We start from the raw sequence: 20379 nt of genomic DNA on the forward strand, positions 1-20379 counted from the left end.
GCAGAGTAGAAGTTGATTTTTACTTCTGTTGAAGTACAATTTTTATTAATTCTACCTTTCAGTGTTAAAACAGGCAAAAAGAAAACCTGCTTAATATAAAGGCAACCAACAGTACCTTGGAAATGTGTTCATACCTCCGTTTTCACTATTGTGTTGTTCTACACTTAAGACATTTTGAAGTAGCAGTTGATATTTGTTTTATACACAGATTACGCCACACATTCAAAGCATAAAAAACAAAAAGGAAGGAGTAACTACTGTAGATAATTAATATGAAAGAAAAAATGAAATGTTACTGTATAATTGTTTACGTTTTGAGTCACACAATTCGTTGAGTAGCGTTGTGTAAAAGTAGAGGAATAGAATTGTATAATAGAATAAAGTCATCCATCTTGGTCAAATAGAGAATTTTAAGCAAAGCAAAGATGAAGCTGTAGAAAGGTGCCGTTTGAGAGAAGGGTATAAAAAAATGTCAGAGCCCCTTAAGATCACTTTGAACATAGTGAAGTTGATCATTAAGGAATGAATTAATAGAGAGCACCTGGATGCAGTCTAGATCAGACTATCCCTTCAATCTGAGCAACTTGGCAAAGAGAAGACTCAGTAAGGATGCCACCATGAGACCAACAGTGACTTTGAAGAAGTTCAGATGGAAGAGATTGACCATGGCTCAACAATATCCCTGTATATACAAGGGGCTGTATAGAACTGAAAACAAACATCTAGAGACAAGTAGCAAAAGGTCTAATCTCAGATAAGAAAAAATTGGACATTTTATCTAAGTACAAAGTATTAGCCCCACAAAGTGCATCACTCAGTCAACACCACCCATGCTGTCAAGAAAGGTGGTTGCAGTATTATGTTATAGTTCTGCTTCTCATCAGCTGGAACTGGGAAGCTTGTTAAGATTGATGGGAACATAGACGGAGCAAAGTAGCAGCAAAGCTTAGAGGAAGCTGAGAGGAAAACCTGCTTTAGGCTTAAAACAGAGACAAGTACTGTGTAGCTCAAGTTTTTGAATTGAGTATATGAAAGAGTTTCCCCTGTTCTGACAGCAGGAAATGAAGCAAAACTCTGCAAACAAAGGGTAACCTTATTTTCCCCTCAGTGAATTCTCTGGTTGTAGTATACATATTCTGAGTTCCCTAAAATAACTTATTTTTATTTATATTCTTGAGTCTTAGTCCACCGAAGATGGGGAGTGAGTCTATATTATGGAATATTATCAATTGTATTAAGGTACTTCAACATATATTTCAGATTTAGAATGTTAAAAGAACAGAAATCCAATCAAATAATTTAATGTTTTATGTCAATTATCACCTGAGACATTGGTGTAGATTTTTCATTTTACAGCTTTTCAATTATGATATTTTAATACTTGTTACATGAAGCTTTTTTATGCTAACTTCAAAATAAACTCTCTGCATTACAATTAAATGTTTAAAAGTTCTGGTTTAAAATTAATGTTTACACTGTTTTGGGGTAAATAAGTAAACAGTTTGTAAAGCTTTAAATTTTAAATAAATCAAATGGCTAAATAAAAAAGATTGTAAAGTGGGCTGAAGGTTTTCATCTCAGTTTCCACAGTTTCCATTAAGCAAGACATTTTTATTGGAAGTGAAATAAGATTAGAAACACATTGAAGGGACCTCTGTACACTGTTGGAGCAAATTGAAAGGGAATTTTTAAATGAAAAGAAACCCCTCAGCTAATTGTCCAGCATTAGGACACATTTGATGTATCTGAAGTTTTTAATTGGGCCCTGGGGTTATTGTTTACATTTAAAAGTTGGAATAAATGTCAAGTGCCCTTTAGCAATGATTTGCAATCTCGTCATTGATCTTTATATGGGTTTCTGCAGTGCACTTCTTTGAACTATTGTCTGAATGAAAGCCTATGGCAAGCCTCTTCACAGCTTTTAATTTTTGTAAGTGTTCAGTGTTTACTGCAACCATCCAGCAATCGCATAATAAATTAACAGTTGTAATGGTTTCTGAAATTTCAGTTGGAGTACTGTGTTGTCATCACATTATTTTTTGGATGCTCACGTAGATACAGTATGTAGAATTTTATTGTCCCATTCTATACAGATCCTTGAAGTCTTCACAATGCACACCTAATAATATTTTCTCCAAAAATGCCCATGAACATAAAAAACACTACCTGATATAACTGTGTTTTAAGGCCTGTAACAAGACATTGGGAAATATTAAACACAAAAGAAACATATTTCTCACAAACAATACTGATAATTTTATTATTTACTTAGTAGATACCCATAGCCACACAGAAAGGACTGCATGCTTGACTCGAACCCAGGAATCAAGCACTGTGAGGAAGAAGTGCTAACTACAGTACCAAACCGCTGTACTTCCCTGCCACCCATGTGAGGTTATCAGCTGATCCATGAAGTGCGAATTTCAAATTCACTTATCAGAAACATGCCAATAATTGTTAATTATGCCGTGTACAGGTACAATATGTATATAGTAAATAATTAGTTAGACATGCAAACCAACAGAAAATGGCATCCATCTTGCTAAGTTTTTATGAAAAAAAAAACTTTTAAAGTTGACTTTAAAATGTGTTATGAAGTTGTCTCCATACCTTACCATAGAACACAATACAGTACTTAAATGCTGGATTATGCTAAGTAAATATTATTTTTTTAATTCTTTATTATACAGTATAGCATTACCTTATTTTCATTTACAGTGCCTTGCGAAAGTATTCGGCCCCCTTGAACTTTTCAACCTTTTGCCACATTTCAGGCTTCAAACATAAAGATATACATTTTTTATTTTATGTGAAGAATCACCAACAAGTGGGACACAATTGTGAAGTGGAACGAAATCTATTGGATTTTTGAAACTTTTTTAACTAATAAAAAAATGAAAAGTGGGGCGTGCAAAAGTATTCTGCCCCTTTACTTTCAGTGCAGCAAACTCACTCCAGAAGTTCAGCGAGGATCTCTGAATGATCCAATGTTGTCCTAAATGACTGATGGTGATAAATAGAATCCACCTGTGTGTAATCAAGTCTCTGTATAAATGCACCTGCTCTGTGATAGTCTCAAGGTTCTGTTGAAAGCGCAGAGAGCATCATGAAGACCAAGGAACACACCAGGCAGGTCCGTAATACTGTTGTGGAGAAGTTTAAAGCCGGATTTGGATACAAAAAGATTTCCCAAGCTTCAAACATCCCAAGGAGCACTGTGCAAGCGATCATCTTGAAATGGAAGGAGTATCAGACCACTGCAAATCTACCAAGACCTGGCCGTCCCTCTAAACTTTCAGCTCAGACAAGGAGAAGACTGATCAGAGATGCAGCCAAGAGGCCCATGATCACTCTGGATGAACTGCAGAGAACTACAGCTGAGGTGGGAGAGTCTGTCCATAGGACAACAATCAGTCTTACACTGCACAAATCTGGCCTTTATGGAAGAGTGGCAAGAAGAAAGCCATTTCTCAAAGATATCCATAAAAAGTCTCGTCTAAAGTTTGCCACAAGCCACCTGGGAGACACCCCAAACATGTGGAAGAAGGTGCTCTGGTCAGATGAAACCAAAATCGAACTTTTTGGCCACAATGCAAAATTATATGTTTGGCGTAAAAGCAACACAGCTCATCACCCTCAACACACCATCCCCACTGTCAAACATGGTGGTGGCAGCATCATGGTTTGGGCCTGCTTTTCTTCAGCAGGGACAGGGAAGATGGTTAAAATTGAGGGGAAGATGGATGCAGCCAAATACAGGACCATTCTGGATGAAAACCTGTTGGAGTCTGCAAAAGACCTGAAACTGTGACGGAGATTTATCTTCCAACAAGACAATGATCCCAAACATACAGCAAAATCTACAAAGGAATGGTTCACAAATAAACGTATCCAGGTGTTTGAATGGCCAAGTCAAAGTCCAGACCTGAATCCAATCGAGAATCTGTGGAAAGAGCTGAAAACTGCTGTTCACAAACGCTCTCCATCCAACCTCACTGAGCTCGAGCTGTTTTGCAAGGAAGAATGGGCAAGAATTTCAGTCTCTCGATGTGCAAAACTGATAGAGACATACCCCAAGCGACTTGCAGCTGTAATCGCAGCAAAAGGTGGCTCTACAAAGTATTAACGCAAGGGGGCCGAATAATTTTGCACGCCCCACTTTTCATTTTTTTATTAGTTAAAAAAGTTTCAAAAATCCAATAGATTTCGTTCCACTTCACAATTGTGTCCCACTTGTTGGTGATTCTTCACATAAAATAAAAAATTTATATCTTTATGTTTGAAGCCTGAAATGTGGCAAAAGGTTGAAAAGTTCAAGGGGGCCGAATACTTTCGCAAGGCACTGTATATGACATAGTAGTAGTATCTAGCAATTCAAATTTAAGCCCTTTGACTGTGACATTTATTTGAATTCCTATTGGTATTTCTACAGACCATTTCCTAGTTTGGAAATTGCAAGTTCTTACATTTTCCGAATGAGAATGTACAGTAGGGTGTAGTCATTCCATCCTTTTTGAAAATAAGAGGAATGTTGGATAGAATTCTAGGCTCAGTTACTCTTATACAGTATAGGGTGTATGTAAACTATCAGTACCTAGACTGTTCACTATTTGCATGCAAATGATGCTTCAAAGACTGGCAGACATGGTGCTTATGGATCTCAAGGGTGTTTGTATGTAAACCAGCTCCATGAGGTTATTTTGCTTCTACTGAACTAATCCCACAGTTGCTCACTTAGAACAAAGTCTGTTAAAACAGCGGGGTAATGTATGGTCCCAGACTGAAGCAGAAAGTTTTGATTGACAAGGGTAAACAATCTGTTTAACATTTTAGAGTGGTTAACTTTGGTGTTGTTGTAATGATGTGAGAACCTGTCATCTGAGAATGTGCTAAATAAAATGCTGTGCAGTAAGAGTACCATCAGTGGCAATGAGGCAGATCCTAAAGAAGACAATAATGGTCTCTCAAAAATGTAAGGTACTGTACTTCCACCGTGTCACTCCCTAGACCTCAGGGAACCTTTTGTGATTTTTTTTTTCTCTACCATTGCCAGATAAGACACAGAAATTAGAAAACATCTCCCTTTGCTAATGTCGACTGGGACTGTTGCTCGTGGCTCTATTTGTGTAACCTGGTAGCAAAAAGCAGCTCTGATTTTCTGGAACCTAGTTTGAAGGTTTCTAGTTATGCCAGGTTGCACCTCAGGCTGGCGACCTGAGCAACTCTAAGTAGTTGACCAAGAGTGTTGAATAAGTGTGCTTCCCGTCTTCAGGTAGTTCAGCTGAAGTGGATGGATGAGCCTGTAATGTTCGTACTAGTAGCTCCTTGTCATTATATTCCTCAAAAGTATTCGTCTCTAACCATGGCAACACTTTGTCATCTGCGTCTTTTTCTGTGCATGCGAACATCAACATCGCCGGCTTCAAGCCACAAGCACTCATTTTGTCCTGCGCAAGTCTTGTTCTTGTCAGGTAAACAGTAGCTAAACAGCAATCAGAGCACTGACATTTCATACAAGCTTATTAACAGTTTCTCATAATGTTACACAACGGAGTCATTGTTGAGAGTAATACTAATAAACTTAATAAAGAATCAGTCAATAAATTGTAGCTTATAGTACTGCATGAATACCATCTTTGGTGAAAAGCTTTATCCCTGTCAAAAAGTGAGTTATATTTATTTCTGCTTGAGGCTCTCCCCAGGCCTAGATGTTTTATTGGTTTGTTTTTAATCAGGTTAAAATTAATAGTGTTTCATTATTGTCACTGTAGGTGGTTTCAGCAATCCAGTTATTTTCTAATTTAACCCCCAGTGGGTGGGAATGGTGAGAAAATATGTGCTATAAATAAGAGTGGTCATCCTCTTACAGCTCCCATATTACTGGAAGGGAATGAGACTTAATATACTTTAAATAAAAAAAGAAATAGGTCAAAACTTTCTGATTCTCAGAAGATTAATGAACTCAGTTGAAAATCAAGGAAGTGGTTGTGTTATTTGGTGGCACAGTGGTTTGGGTTGTTGTCTCTCAGTGCTGGGGCCCTGGGTTCAATTCTGCTGTCTGTGTGAAGTTTGTACAGTATGTTCTCTGTGTCTTCGCATGAGTTTTCTCCTACAGTCCAAAGATATACAGTACTGCTACTGTAGGTTACTTGGTTTCTTGCAGCATTGGCCCTTGAGTGAGTGCGTGTGTATTTGTGTGTGCCCCGTGATGGACCGGCATCCAGAATAGGCTCTGGCATGGTAATACATGTTACATTTTGAAAACTAAAGCTGAATAAATGTTGACTACAGAGAATATAAAGAGCCTTTTGGGATTCGTACCTCAAATGCACAGAAATAAAATATTACCATCATTTCACCCTTTCAAGATATCAATCTTCAAGGATATCCTGAGAAAGAGCAGCCTTTGGATTCCCTGAAGCAGCCCCAGAGTTTTCAGAAGGATTTGTAACTTCCAGTGATATTCGTCAGCCTACAGGTCTTAAAAAACAGATAGTCTGCATTTGCATTTAAAATAGTTAAAATGGCACTTTGGGCTATCCTCACCATGAAAATAATGTTTTTTTCCTGTTTGATTTTTTCTTTAAGAATATGAGACCTGATAAGTCTAACATTATACACTGACATGTTGTCTTAATGATGATTATTTCATGAAAAGAGTCTTTCAACTGATGCTGTAAAACACAGATCTTGTCCTTCGGGATACTTGGTGCTGTACTTACAGGTTCCAAGTTGGACAGAAGGACATTTGGGAGGGAAGGGGGGGTAATTAAATTATTTAAACTATTTGGAAAACATAGCTGTTCAGTGGCAAGAAAATTGTTCTCCAGGTCTGTATTAAATTAGATCCTGTGCTTGACCTCAGCGGCATAGCATAATTTGATTTAAGGGAACGAAGCAGTAAATCTTCTTTTTCCGTCTTGCTTATCCACAAAATGTGCTGATTCTGATTTGCAATTTATGCCATCACTAAAACTAATAGAACAAGGAGCCCTACAGCAAGGCAAAGTAATAGGAATAAAAGGCATGGCTGTTTATTCATGGCTTGGTTTATGGGACGCTTTTATGGTCCCTTGCATTTGGAACTTTCCTCAGAGCTCATTTGATTGAATCAGCTTGATTTAATTGCTGTAAGGATACTTTAGCATTTCAGAGTATGAGCTTTGTTGCTGTTAGAGTTTACATTTTCTCTTTGAATTCTTTTTGCATGTTTACTGTGATCCAGAATTAAATACATTAGTTTCCTTGTCTCTCCCTCTATCTGAATGGGGATGGTGCCTAGTGTTGGTTGAAGATATCAGACCTTAAAAAAGACCCCAGAAGACACATCTCTGGGTTTGAGTGGGGTACTACTTAGCTTTGTCACTTCTGTTCTTTTGAAATTCCAGAGAGTGCTCACGGGCTTTTCCTTCACCTGTCTTACTTCCTTATTTTGGGGATTTTTGGCGTGCACACCTAGTGTCTTTCTCACTTTCTGAAAATGGCCATTCAAAAATTGGGAGAGTCAGACCATAAAAATGGCACTATCCCAGCCAAACCTATTGTCTCTCTAAGCAAGCTGTTGAAATGTGCTCATACCTTGTGCTCTCCAGAATTCTACAGAGCATATCTGCCACACATAAGGAAAATCAATTATATATTACGGGCAGAGGCGAGTTGTTAAAAAAGTAGCAATGTTTAGCAGCCAAAATCAGTGACAACCAAAGAGTATGTGCAGTGAGGACTGCAGCATTTTAGAAGTGAGATTTGTGAAGCACTCTAGTGTATCTGTAGGCTGCGTTTGGAAAATAGAATTCCCATATAGTATTATCAAATTCAGTGACACAAATATACAATGAAGAACAAAATGAAAGAAGAAGACTGAACCATTACTGAAATCGATATTTCTCCTATCATTTTTCCAGATATTTCTACCAATCCGATCTTGATTTTTGAAAAATAAATGTAAACTGCTTTTCATAGAAACCATAAAAATAAATGTAAACTGCTTTTCATAGAAACCATAAAAACATTGTTCATTTAAAAGGAATTAAAGTTAATAGCACTGTGCTAAGCCATGTAGAGGTTTTTGTTGAATCGCAAAGTAGATTTTTAATTTTTAATAGACATGGTTAAGCAAGAGAGTGCAAAACAGATATGTGAAACTATAGATATAGTGGCATACTATATGTTATAAAATGCTCTACAAAAAATCAGTCTTACAATGTTTTTGAAAAACAAAGGAATTTGTTGGGTAGTCATAACCATGTACAGTACTTGGAGTTTTTGATCTTGTGATCTAATTGCTGAAGTCTTCCTGAATGTGTATAAAATTGATCCTGTGACATTTAAGATTTCTGCCATACTCCCAGCTTTGACTTTAACCATAGAATTGTGAAGGAGTTTTTTTTTAATCTACAATACAAACATTCAGCAACTTGATGCTGAAGTACAGTACTTGAAATATTTCTATCTATTCAGAGAAAGAAAGACTAGCCTATTAAAGGTTCCTAATCAGACAAAAGACACTCAGGAGTTTCCGTTGAACTAACTTGAAGTGGCTTAATATCTTATGAATGCTATAGTTACACCACTAAACATGAATTGCCATTTCTTTGTTGAAAATCCAGGAGAACCGCTTTAAGAAGCACCTGGAGCAAGCTGACATTTAGGTCCTCGGTGCTCTAACTGCATCGCTTATTTGGGGTTTCCAAGAAGTCAATTTTGGAAATTACATTACACTTTGTGATTATACATTGAGTAAAATGTACCATACAGAGAGACTGGGGCAATTTTACCCAACCTGTAGACTCCAGTATATTTTTTCTTTGAATGTACTGTATGTGGTCTCTCTATCTCTGAGCCTTTGTACGTATTGCGAATTTTTATTTGCGTTAACAAATTGATTCCAGCAGTTTAGGGCGGTCTGTAGGATCACATTAATGATGTTGTCTCTGGGTGCAGGCTATATAAATGAGGGAAAAAAATACAGACTACATCTGGTGCTGAACTCCTGTCTTTATCTTCTGCTGGCTTTTGCGTATACTCATCATGGAGCCACATCCATTCAGAAGAAAAAGACATTATTTGTTAGGTAGGTGCACATTTCAGTGTTTCATTAAAGATTTTATTTTTTTCTTCAGAATTTCAAGACAAAAATAGACAAATACTACAGATATCCATAACCAAAGATCTTTGCATTTCTGAAACTTTACTGAATTGCGGTGAACTTTTAAGTGAAACTTCAAATATAACAAGAAGACTTTTGTCTTAAATAGATGGATGAATTTTGGAAAATAATTTTAGTGTAATTATATTACATTTTAGTAAACTTTTTTTCCCATTTGTAGTATGCGTTTGTTTCAGAACTTGACTTTTGACTTTTTAGCTAGCGTGCTTATTAGACACTTGTAATTGTTGGTCTAGAGAGTGTTACACATGTTTAGGATCCTTATCTCAATTCTACAGCATAGCACAATATCAGCAATTATACCTTAGTCTATTAATTCTATATCAGTATGAATTAACAGCCTGTGCTGTACAATTCCCAGAACTACACTTTATCCAGTATCATTCCTTCAGGAACAAATTTCTGTGTGTTTTGTAGAGGAATGTTAAGTTGGTGTTAAAAAAGAAATTCCTAAATTCATATACTGTGTTGAATTTCTAAATACATTTCTTAAAATGAGCATAACATTTATGTGTAAAAATGAAGAATAGAGATTTTGGTTTATTAATTAAATGTTTTGGTGTCATTTGAATTACTTCATTGGTCATAACTGAACATTATGCACTGGAGTGACTTTGACTGGTGCATAAGCACTAAATCAACTCATTTGTGAAAGAGTTGACTGTGCATAGGTCATGAGGTTATTTAACCTGTTGAATCTTATGTCTGACAAATAAAATGACAAAAAATACACAAAGGAATTACATGTCCTGTTTATCAGGAGAGGAGCACCTACTGTAAGTCTGCACAGTGCTGTTTGCCAGCTGGGTGTTCTACTCAGCGGCTTCTAGACAGACAAGCTGTTTACAAGCAAGCATAGTCTTTCACATCATGGTTTATTCCTGGTCAACTGGAAAGCCAATCAGATAGGCCAAGATTGAAGGGAGGGTCCAAGTGCAATGTTCTGGTCAGTAGTCTTTATGTGCTACAGAACTCTACTTCCACCTAGTGTCACTGTATTGATTGAGTCCTGGGTACTCTCTATGCCTTTTTTGCACAGTGGCAATGTAATAGGTAGCCAACTCGCCAGACTTGAGTCCCATTGAAGATTTACAGAAAGATCTGGGAACACTTGTGGCATTTGGGGTTCAGAGACCAGTGAACATGGGTCTAGCACATGCATATATTCTCTGTCCCAAGAAAAATGGGTCAGAATCTGACAAGACAGGATCTGAAACCTGATGCACATCATTTCTCACAGATCTACTGTACCCCGTCACTTGATCAGACGTCATATGTATTGCTCCCAACATTAGCCACACACTCTACCGTATGATTTTCCTAGTTTACCACCTGTTGATCTGCCAGGTGTGTTCCATATAAAGCACCATCTGTTTCTGCCAGGTCTTTTCAAAATTAAGTCTGTGTACGGTATCTGCTACCTGTTTTAATAACAAGTTTGTGAACTTGCTACAATTATAAGTGCTAAGTTTCATTATGATGCTCGATACAGTATATATTGGATGATATCTGCAGTAAGATATTGTATACAGTCAAGCATTTTGCTAAGCTAAACAAACATTTGTGTTATCTGTAGATGTCCTCAGAAAATAACTCCTAAACAATCGAAAACATTAGTAATGTTCCATAGTTCTGACTTAACTGTGATATTGTGGACTGCATCAAGCTATTAAAGTACTGTTCTATTACTTAATGCATATTACATTTATGTGCAGATTGTTTTGTGCTTTTCTTTGATTTGATCTTTGTTCAGGAGGATGAACCGCTGGTAGGAAATTTTAAACCGAACAAGATAATACTGGGTGGCATCAGGACATACAGTAGCAGTGCTGCTGCCTTTCAGCTCTGGAGTCCTGCCTCTGGTTCAGGACTGGGCTGCCTTCTTTCTTTTGGAGTTTGAATGTTCTCCCTGCATTTGCATAGGTTTTCTCACATGTGAGCTGTCTCCCCTTAGTGTGCTGTGCTTCTAGGATGAGCTCCAGGTTGCTACTGTATGTCCTTCAAGGGAATAAGAAGCTTTTCTGATAAAGTACGGATAGACATTCTTGAAAATTAACATGTTCATTTCATTCTTTTTTTCATGTAAGATCCACTCAATATTCCTTCAGAATAATCTGCATTATACTAAGCAAGTCAGCTTGGCACTGGAATTCCTCTTATTGTATATATAATGCATGCTGTTGTTTGGCAGAATGCCACAATGGTTGTTTTTTTTGTGTTTTCTGCTTTTTTTCCCTTTGACTTCTAATGCTTTTTGAATTTTCTAGTCATGCATGATTGCGCTTGTCGTTTTGCTTACCTCTTGACCTGTGTTGTTTGAAAATGGCCATGCTAAGTGTGACATCATGTGAGTGCACTTTATCAGCCTCTCCCTTTTGTCACCCACGATTGATTGCATGTGACATCATGGTGACTAGCAGAACTGACTTATCAGGGGAGCTCCCATCCCTGCTGATCTTACAGGAGTTGGACATATCACTGAACTCCTGAAGTGCTGCTGGGTCAGTTTACTAGAACAATTAGACATTTCTTTCAAGTCTAATTTTAATTCTAATGGTGGGTCAGCCCAGTACCTATCTCTTATGAAAAATGAAAAATTTTAAATATCTTTATATCCTCTACTACTTTGTGCATGGTACTTACCATAATACTTATGCAAATGGGGATACATCTATAGTTTGACAACGCATTGTACTCAGACATTTTTAATACACGTTTAAGACTATCAAGCACATATTAAAATCCTCAAAAACTTTGAACAAGTCAATTAGTTGGACTTTGAAACATCAACCAGAAAACAAGACCCATTAAAAGTGAAACATGAACCAAAGGATGCAAGTGGAAGCTATCGGGAAGTTTCTTTAAAAGAGAAAACAGGAGGCACTTCTTTACACAGAGGGCTGCAGGACTCCTGAACAAGCTGTCCAGCTGTGCTGTTAAAGCTTTCATCCTGGCTTTGAAGAATGGCTGAGTGAGTTACTCAGATCAATTGGCTATTATCAAATGGACAAGATGAGCCAAATGCCTCTTCGTTTTTGTACCCTTTGTGAGGTTTTAAATACTACAGCATTTCAATTATGGACAGCTGAAATGACATGGAAGTGTTTTGGAGAGCTTGATCATTAAACATTTGGGGAAAACATGGTCGGGGCTCTTCAGGCTGGTTCAGATTTTGAAAGAAATAAGTAGGAATGTCTCAATGATGTTCCATTGTTGTAAAAGGAACCTTCCTTTATGGAGCATTATTGTAGTGTTAATTTATGTCACAAGGCGTTGGTAAGGACCCTATGTGGATGGTATAATCTGGAAGGGAGTGAAACAGACACGGGGAGGAGACGATATGGAACTGGGCTGGTCCAGGGGGGCGTGGTCCAGGCAAACAAGTCCAAGGAGTCCAAAGAGAAATCCAGAGCAAATAGCAAGAGTCCAGAACTGGGTGATCCATCCAGGACAAAACAAGACAAAGTTAAAAACCGGAATGGGATCGAGTGCAGGGAGATGAAATAAAAATGGGGAAACGGGACCAGGCGCTCTGAGCCCCAGACTCAGCTGGGTCAGGACGCCGATGGGAGGCCTATGCCCTCAAGCCACGGACGATCGTAAGGCAACTTGGTGGTAGGCAGCCCTCTGGGCGTCCGTCTTCCAATGCAGAGCCAGGAGTAGCGAGAGAGCCTGCCTTAAATAAGGAGGGGCAGGATTGGAGGCAGGTGCACATGATCAACTAAAATGTAAAAGAGCTGGAGCACCCTTAAGAGGAGGGATTACAATTGTGACAGTTTATGTGTCCTCCAATTAAGGAGTTATTACTTTATATATAACTTTGGGTAACTACTGTCCTACCTTTCTCTAAAATTATGAATGTGGCATCACTGTACAATTTATCTGTACCCACAAGTGTTTTCATTTGAACAAAATAATATTTTTCCAGGGGAGTCTGAGTTCCATCATATTGCAGCTCCTGTATTGTATTTAATTTTGTTTAAGCAAGTTTGGGCAACTAATGTAGTTATTATAGAAGTGTTACAGAATTTGAAAAGTTTTTGTGGAGATTGATAAATGTTTCCCATGTCCCCTATTTATTTACTAAGCAGTATACTGCAGCACACCTAACTGTTTCAGATACATCTGCACTCATGCATAATTTACAGTTCAGTTTCAAGACTAATGAAAACAATGACGATTAAGTCTGGTCACATACTGCAGGTCTGCTTGTTAACTCATTGTCTGTCAAGAAAACTGACAATTTTGTGGATGACTTTAAAAATGTGGGTACCTGCCATTACTGGATTTGGCTCTCATACTGTACATTTTTTAACTGTGCTGGACTTAGATGTTTTGTTTGATCTTAAATGCAGTTTGTCACAAAAGGCAATCGGTTCTGGTCATGTACAGTACAAAGTACAGAAATTAGATTATTGAATGTTTTATGGAAATTTATTATATTTTACCCTACTGTATCTTTTGTAAAATTGAAAAAGGAAAAGGTAGAATGGTACCAATATTACATAATCTTACAGACATGAGAGAGAGGTTACAAATGTAGGTAGACAATCCTGTATGTCTTATTTTTGTAACTTTGCCATAAACATCCTGACCTTGGAGTTGCAAACAACTTGCAGAAGCCCTTTAATCTGTTTTCCTTTAGTATTGTTCCCTTAAGTATACACAAGTGCTATTTTCAGCTGACACTTTGTTTCAAGCAGTGGTTTAATGTTCACACAATGTACAGAAATGGGGAAAAATGACATCTTTACTGTACATTAAAAAAGCAAAAGACTTTTTTCCTCGATTCACAGGATAATAAATTCATTTCTGAAACCATTCTTTGCTGAAGTGAGCACGCTACCTCTTCATATACCTTTTCATTCTCTAAATTTGATGTTGAAAAATGAATTTAATGCATTTCTTTAATCATAAATTGGAGGATATTGTAATGTATTATTGAGAGATGTTCCTGGTAGAGTCATAAATATGCTTCAATAGATGCTGTCATCCAACAAAAGGACTCCTGAATGTTTAACTAAAATACAGATGACACTTGCTCCCTATAAAATACTAGGTTGATTGCAATATTTGTTCGTACTGCAACTTACTGTGCAATTCCATTGCTACTTAAAACATCCGTTGAGGCTGAGTGCCTTATACCCCCTAAAATAAGGCTTTGCTCTAGGGTCACTGGGAGCACTTAGTGTAGTGGGTAAAAGTCTGGTGTCTTGAGGGTTTCAGGACAAAGGACTTGCTGTAAGGTGTTTTACTCTCCTTTTTAGAGTCACAAATTGGTAAATGTGGGCCCAGAGATATGGGGGGTAATACTGTTCATACAGAGGACCGGTGTCTCACCATCGTGCTCTCCAATCTCTGGCCTGAGAACCTGTTGTAGCTTGGATATGGAAACTACACACTTTGCACTTTGTATGTGGTTCTGCAGTGCTTCCAAAGCTGTGGACTACAGTATGCTGTCCAGCCTGGAGAGATGTACTGTATTAGATATAGTGCCTTAAATATCATGGCTTTTACTGATGGATTTTACTTGTAACTTTTTAATGTTGTATTTTCATTATTTGTCTGTTTTTTTTCCATGTGAAGTGCTTTGAGCTTGAGACAATTTATTCTCCTTTTACTTCTTATTACAGTATATCACTTTTCATATGTATAATTTAATTATTCTGTAGACAATAGTTTTCATTGGATCCTATGGAACTGGAAAAAATATCCATGTGTTATACTATGCATCATGTGTTTAGGATTTTTATGGTTTTAAAACAATAGAGTGTTAAATGTAAGGTTTAGGTAGTGATCATGATCTTTGCACAAAGTAATCTTAGTTTTTTATTTCCCAGATGGTGCAGTCTGGCTCTGTCAATCTAATTAAAAAAATAGATTATTGCATGATCAAGTCTTTGATCATGACTTGGTAAACGTTAAAATGGAATTTACCGTGGTAAAATTATTTAATCTAATTTGCTTTATTGCTCTTTATACCATAAGATCTATACTGGAGCGCTGCATGGTTTTTAATGATAGTTGTGCTGCAGCGTAGACGATGCTGGGAATTTATTGTTGAGCTGACAGTGTCCACTGGTGGCGAAAAAACACAATTGCAGTTTCAGTACAACTACAGTATGATAGTTGTCATTTATGCGCAGACGGACGTGTCAATGTCATTGAGTCTTTTACAAGACCAAGGTTTAGTTACAATCGTTTTATTTGATGAAAAATGTAGATAGAATGACAGGATACTTAAAGTAAAAACATCAGCATAAAATAATATTAAATAGAAGAAAATAATTTGCCGCTGAACTCCGAGGAATTTAATTTCAACAAACTAAATGTTTGCCTGTGATAATAATGCGCAATATACAGTATATGTCCCGAAGGCGGAAGGAGCGTTGTTTTTTATGTTAACATCACTCATACAATGATTGTGGTTTATAAAATATGAAAACCCGCTAGAGAACAGCAGCTTGTACACTAGGGGTTGGTCTGATTTATTTTCCGTTTTAAGACATTGCTTTCAATTTGATAAAACGCAGACTAATCGTGTATTTGGATATACAAAGCAACAAGCAGAGGTTAATCCCACCAAAACTATTGTTCTCTGTCATTGTCATTTATGCTCATGAAGAAGGCTGTACAGCCAAAACGTTATTTGCTTTACTCTTTTCCCCGATATCAGCGCTGAATTAATCTCGACGTGTTTCTTGGCAGTCCACAAGATGACTCGACTTCATACTAGAACCTACTTTGACATACTGTATTTGTATTTTTCTTAACACTATTAGATGTGGAAGTGTTATATGTTGTTATATTACATGATATATGAATTTGATTTCCGATTCTAGTTTAAGTTATTGCTGTGCAAGCTAGACTAATCACTGTCGTAGAACGGCGCTGTACTACAATATATTTAAGACGTAAATACTGTTATCTTGTGCCTGCATTTTTATGCTTTATGAGCTTTAAGAGAGATTCCCAATATGTGATTAAAACATCAGGACTGGTGTGCCGTCTGATATTGAAAGGTGTTAGTCGGAACAGGCTCACCCATTACAAGGACGAACACCAGATGGCTCTCTTGAGTTTTTTTTTGTTTGTGGTTTATGCTTTGGTAAGGAACCTTGAAATGGAAAGCTTGTATACTGGAAATGCTAGTGGTTTAAGGCTTGAAGTTATAAACAGTGCACTGGTCATGTGCTCATTTCTAGATCCATCTAGCGATATAAAGTTTATATGGTTCTTTCATAATAGATTAGTTTACATGAAGAATTATTTACATACGCATTTACGTTTTTGTCTGGTTTGTTATCCCTTAGTTACAGTGATCTTAGGAATTCAGTGGCGTGTTACTGAATGTATATGTATATGTACCCTTTATATCTCGAACTGTTAAATGTTCATGTCGTGTCTAATCTATTTTGCTTCTGGTCTGAATTTCGCGTGAAGCGCTGGCCGTGGTGCTGAAATTAAATATGTGACTCGGAACGAATACCACCAGATTCATAAGAAAGTTCTTCAACAGACTTAATATATATTATCCATATTTATATACATACAGTATTTGTATAATATTACTTTAAAATATAATTCATTCGAAATGTGGGGGTTTCCTTTGGACATTTTATATCTCATAAAGCATATGTATATTCCAATTTTTATAGAAATGATCGATATTGTACATATATTTTTATACCTCATGTTCTTGAAGCAAATACAGCATTTGTTTGGCCGAAATCCAAATCTTACAGGCATTGAAGTAGTTAAGGGAATCAGTACACAGTGTACAATCTTACCGTCCGGTTTGCTTCTGAACCACGCCAGGAAACAAATCACTGTAATTTGTTTTTATTATTTTCTTAGTGTACACGTTTCCTTTTTGTAGGATACAGTTTATGATTTTATTTGGTGGTGAAAATTGCTCAGGATTACATTCTGGTGAATTGAATGTAGTCTAGCGTCCTTAACAACGCCCCATGCTGTAGATGTTAAAGGGTTTCCAGCGTTTGCCTGTTATGATCACGTTTATAGCGGGGGCGTTAGTTCCTGCACAGCTGAAGCTATCTTACAAGTGTTGAATTTTACTACCAGCTCACAAACACCAGAGTGCTTTCGTAGGTTTCGCCTGGCAGTAACGGTGGAGAAGACTTCTTCGTCCTATAAACGGTGACAAATAAGTAAGTCATTAAGACTTGTTGATGTCCGCGATTCGTAGACGCTCATTATTCTAGGCTGCTGAACAAAAATATTTTTTTCTCTTCGCTTTTTCCTGCGCGAAAATAAAAAGTAAATGTGAAATGAAACTCATCTTGAACAAAGGAGAGTGCACACCAGCTAATACGTCTTCTGTCCAGTTTTACGTTGATTAGTTGCTGTTGAGCAATATGAAATGAAAATCTATAAACATCCGTTGTTTATTCCGCACCTGGGAGTCTCCTAAAGTTTATTTATTTGTACGGTGCTGTCACACGGGTCAGACGTCATCTTCACAAGACTCCGGTTAGTGATTACTTCTCTAATCAGCCCGTCTTTATTTTTATGGCTGTAGTTATTGAAAAATAAACAGAAATATGTTCGATGAGACGATGACACCATCCTCTGATCAAAATGGAATATAGCAAGAAGATGTAGGTCCCTGGAAATCGTTTTGTTTGGATAAGTTTTTGAAACAACTCACGACACCCCTTTAGCTGTTGGCTGTATTAAGATTGTTTCATTATCATTACTGCTGAAAATGATGAACATTGTGAAGATAAGTGAACGTTTGATGTTGCCCGGGAGCAATCATCCATTTTTAGAAAACTGGCGCGGATTGCTATTAAACTTGGTGAATATCGGAGAAGAAACATCGTAATCACATATCATCACCTGGGAGACAAGCAGGCGTCCTCCAGAAGTAATAATTACAAGAAAATTGCTTTTGTTTGTTTCGATGCCTGATTATACACTCCGGGATGGAAATTACTGTCCAGCGTGCTGAGTTCTAAAAACCAGCCGACAATCAAAGAGCACAAGACAATAGGAGAAAAAAAATGTGCCAATTATATTTGAGAGAAAACGGCTTGTGATTTTAGCCGGCTTTCGATTCCCTGGTGAAGTGAGAGGACTGCAAATATCCTAGCCTTTGAACTGAAAAGAAATGTGCAGGTATACGCATTTTATTTACCTTAACTTCAATTGTTTGTAAGTTTGGGATCCAGTCGTTCCCTAAGTAATATTAACCTTTGACTAATAAACGGAAGATTTGATTATTGACAATGTCGGTATACCACGTCTAAATTAATAGGCAGTGACGGATGTCTCTCTTAAAAGGTAGTTATCGGACAATATATACATCTTCAGAAATCAAGGACTGTTGGGTCATTTAAGCCACAACAATGGGCCAGTGAGCAAGGAGGAATTGGGAGAGTGTTTTTTAACGAACTCGAGGGGAGCTTGTTTTTGTCGGTAGTCTTTCCTTGTTCGGAGGTGCACAATTTTGTTTTGTGAGAAATGGCAGCGGCGATCGCCAGCGGTTTGATCCGGCAGAAGAGACAGGCTCGAGAACAGCACGCAGACCGACCCTCCACCAATAGGAGGAGGAAAAGCCCCAGCAAGAACCGGGGTCTCTGCAATGGGAACTTGGTCGATATCTTCTCCAAAGTCAGAATCTTCGGCCTCAGAAAGAGAAGACTACGGAGACAAGGTGTGATAATCTCTTGAACGCAAGGCGATACGTTTGCATGCAGAAAACATTAACCGTGAAATATTCATGTCCATTAGATACGACTTAACGCTGTTCGTAACTCGCGTGCAACTGTAGGGTATAAAACGAATTTGATTAGTGCAAGAAGAATAAAATTAACATTGTCAATTCATCGAGAAGGGAAAATCAGTTTTCCTAAAAAAAAGTGTTATTGATCCTAGTGCTATCTGTCGCTATTATAATAACTACAACAAATTGACCAGTCGTAGGATGCTTGGAAGACAATTCCCGGCAGTAAGATGAAAATCACTGAATCAGAGACAGCTACTGTACATGTACTTGCTGTGAAATTCAGGTTACTGACAGACTACAGATTAACCGTCTGTAATGTCTGAGACAGCATATGCAGGGCTGTCACAATCTATTGTTGTAGGCCACCTAGCCCAGTATAACAAAGAATATGATTTGTGAAATGCACATTCAGCGGGAAAATGAGGAAATTAATTAATGCGTCTGCAAAATAACCACATTTTTGGCTGATAAAATCTTTCATTTAATATTATGCATAGCTTTTAGTATTTTTTTAACGTAAACAAGGAACCTTCGTTTATGAAGCTCAATGTAGGTCAAATTTTCATCCGTGTAACCTTCATGGTTTGTGGTATAGTAATTGCGGTCATTAAAATCTTACAAGCTGTACATTTCGTATAGGGCAATTTTTGTCTACAAAAATTGGAAGGAGAATACATGATTTGATGTTTTGGTAGATTTAAATAAAAAAAGGTGCAAATATGCATGCAACCTATAACCATCTTTTTTCCCTAGTGAGTGTTTCTTTTTTAGCATTTGGTATTTTTTTTTTGACAGCAGGTGCTTAACTTGTTGCAGTACAGACCATATCTCTATTTCAGTGTATTTCTTTCTTGACCATTTAAGCTTGAGACTGAAATGCTATTATTATTAGTAACATAGAAGTATGAGACATACTTCAGTAAGTGCTTCCTTATTTTTTTAATCTTATATATGAAGCATTCATGACAAAGCAAAAAGTGCAATAGCAATAATAAGTCAGCACAAAATTAGTCTCACTAAACAGAATAAGGATTTCCTTTTTCTAAGCCATGATTATATTATACAGTAAATTGGAGGTACGTGGTCTGGTTTGTTCAATTCCACCTGTATTCCAGGGAAGTGTCATTTAATTCATTTGCTGAGCATGATTAAGTCATGTTTTCCTTTACAGCGTCTGTTTTATCGGACTGTGAACTGCATGCTTCAAATCCCTCGTTAAATACCTACATGTACCAAAGTGAAAATACTGAGTTAGGTGGCACTATAATAAAGTCTGGATTTAAATGTTGTTTTTCAAACTCATAACTGAGATGACTTGTTTTTACCATGTACTATATATTCTTAAGGTTATACAGTAAATCTCCCCAAATGAGCTTGTCTGGTTTTTGTTTGTAGGCATGTACATGTAGCTTGTTTTGCTTATTTCAGAGTCAGTGTTGTCACAGTCAAATCATTTTAG

At 37.2% G+C, this 20379-nt stretch overlaps 1 protein-coding gene across 3 annotated transcripts in view; it reads left to right on the plus strand.

Moving 5' to 3' along the window:
• fgf14 (fibroblast growth factor 14) overlaps positions 1-20379 on the plus strand; it is a 216104-nt gene that overhangs the window by 125500 nt on the left and 70225 nt on the right. The window contains exon 1 of one of the 3 annotated variants that reach the window (XM_006638899.3): positions 17030-18848. The exons of the other annotated variants lie outside the window; for them this stretch is intronic. Coding sequence (XP_006638962.1) covers positions 18656-18848 — 193 coding nt within the window. The 5' untranslated portion in view covers positions 17030-18655. Of the gene's footprint in view, positions 1-17029; positions 18849-20379 lie in introns of those variants that run through there. 3 annotated transcript variants of the gene reach the window in all.

This window comes from Lepisosteus oculatus, chromosome 15 (assembly GCF_040954835.1).
Source record: "Lepisosteus oculatus isolate fLepOcu1 chromosome 15, fLepOcu1.hap2, whole genome shotgun sequence".
NCBI classification, from domain to species: domain Eukaryota; kingdom Metazoa; phylum Chordata; class Actinopteri; order Semionotiformes; family Lepisosteidae; genus Lepisosteus; species Lepisosteus oculatus.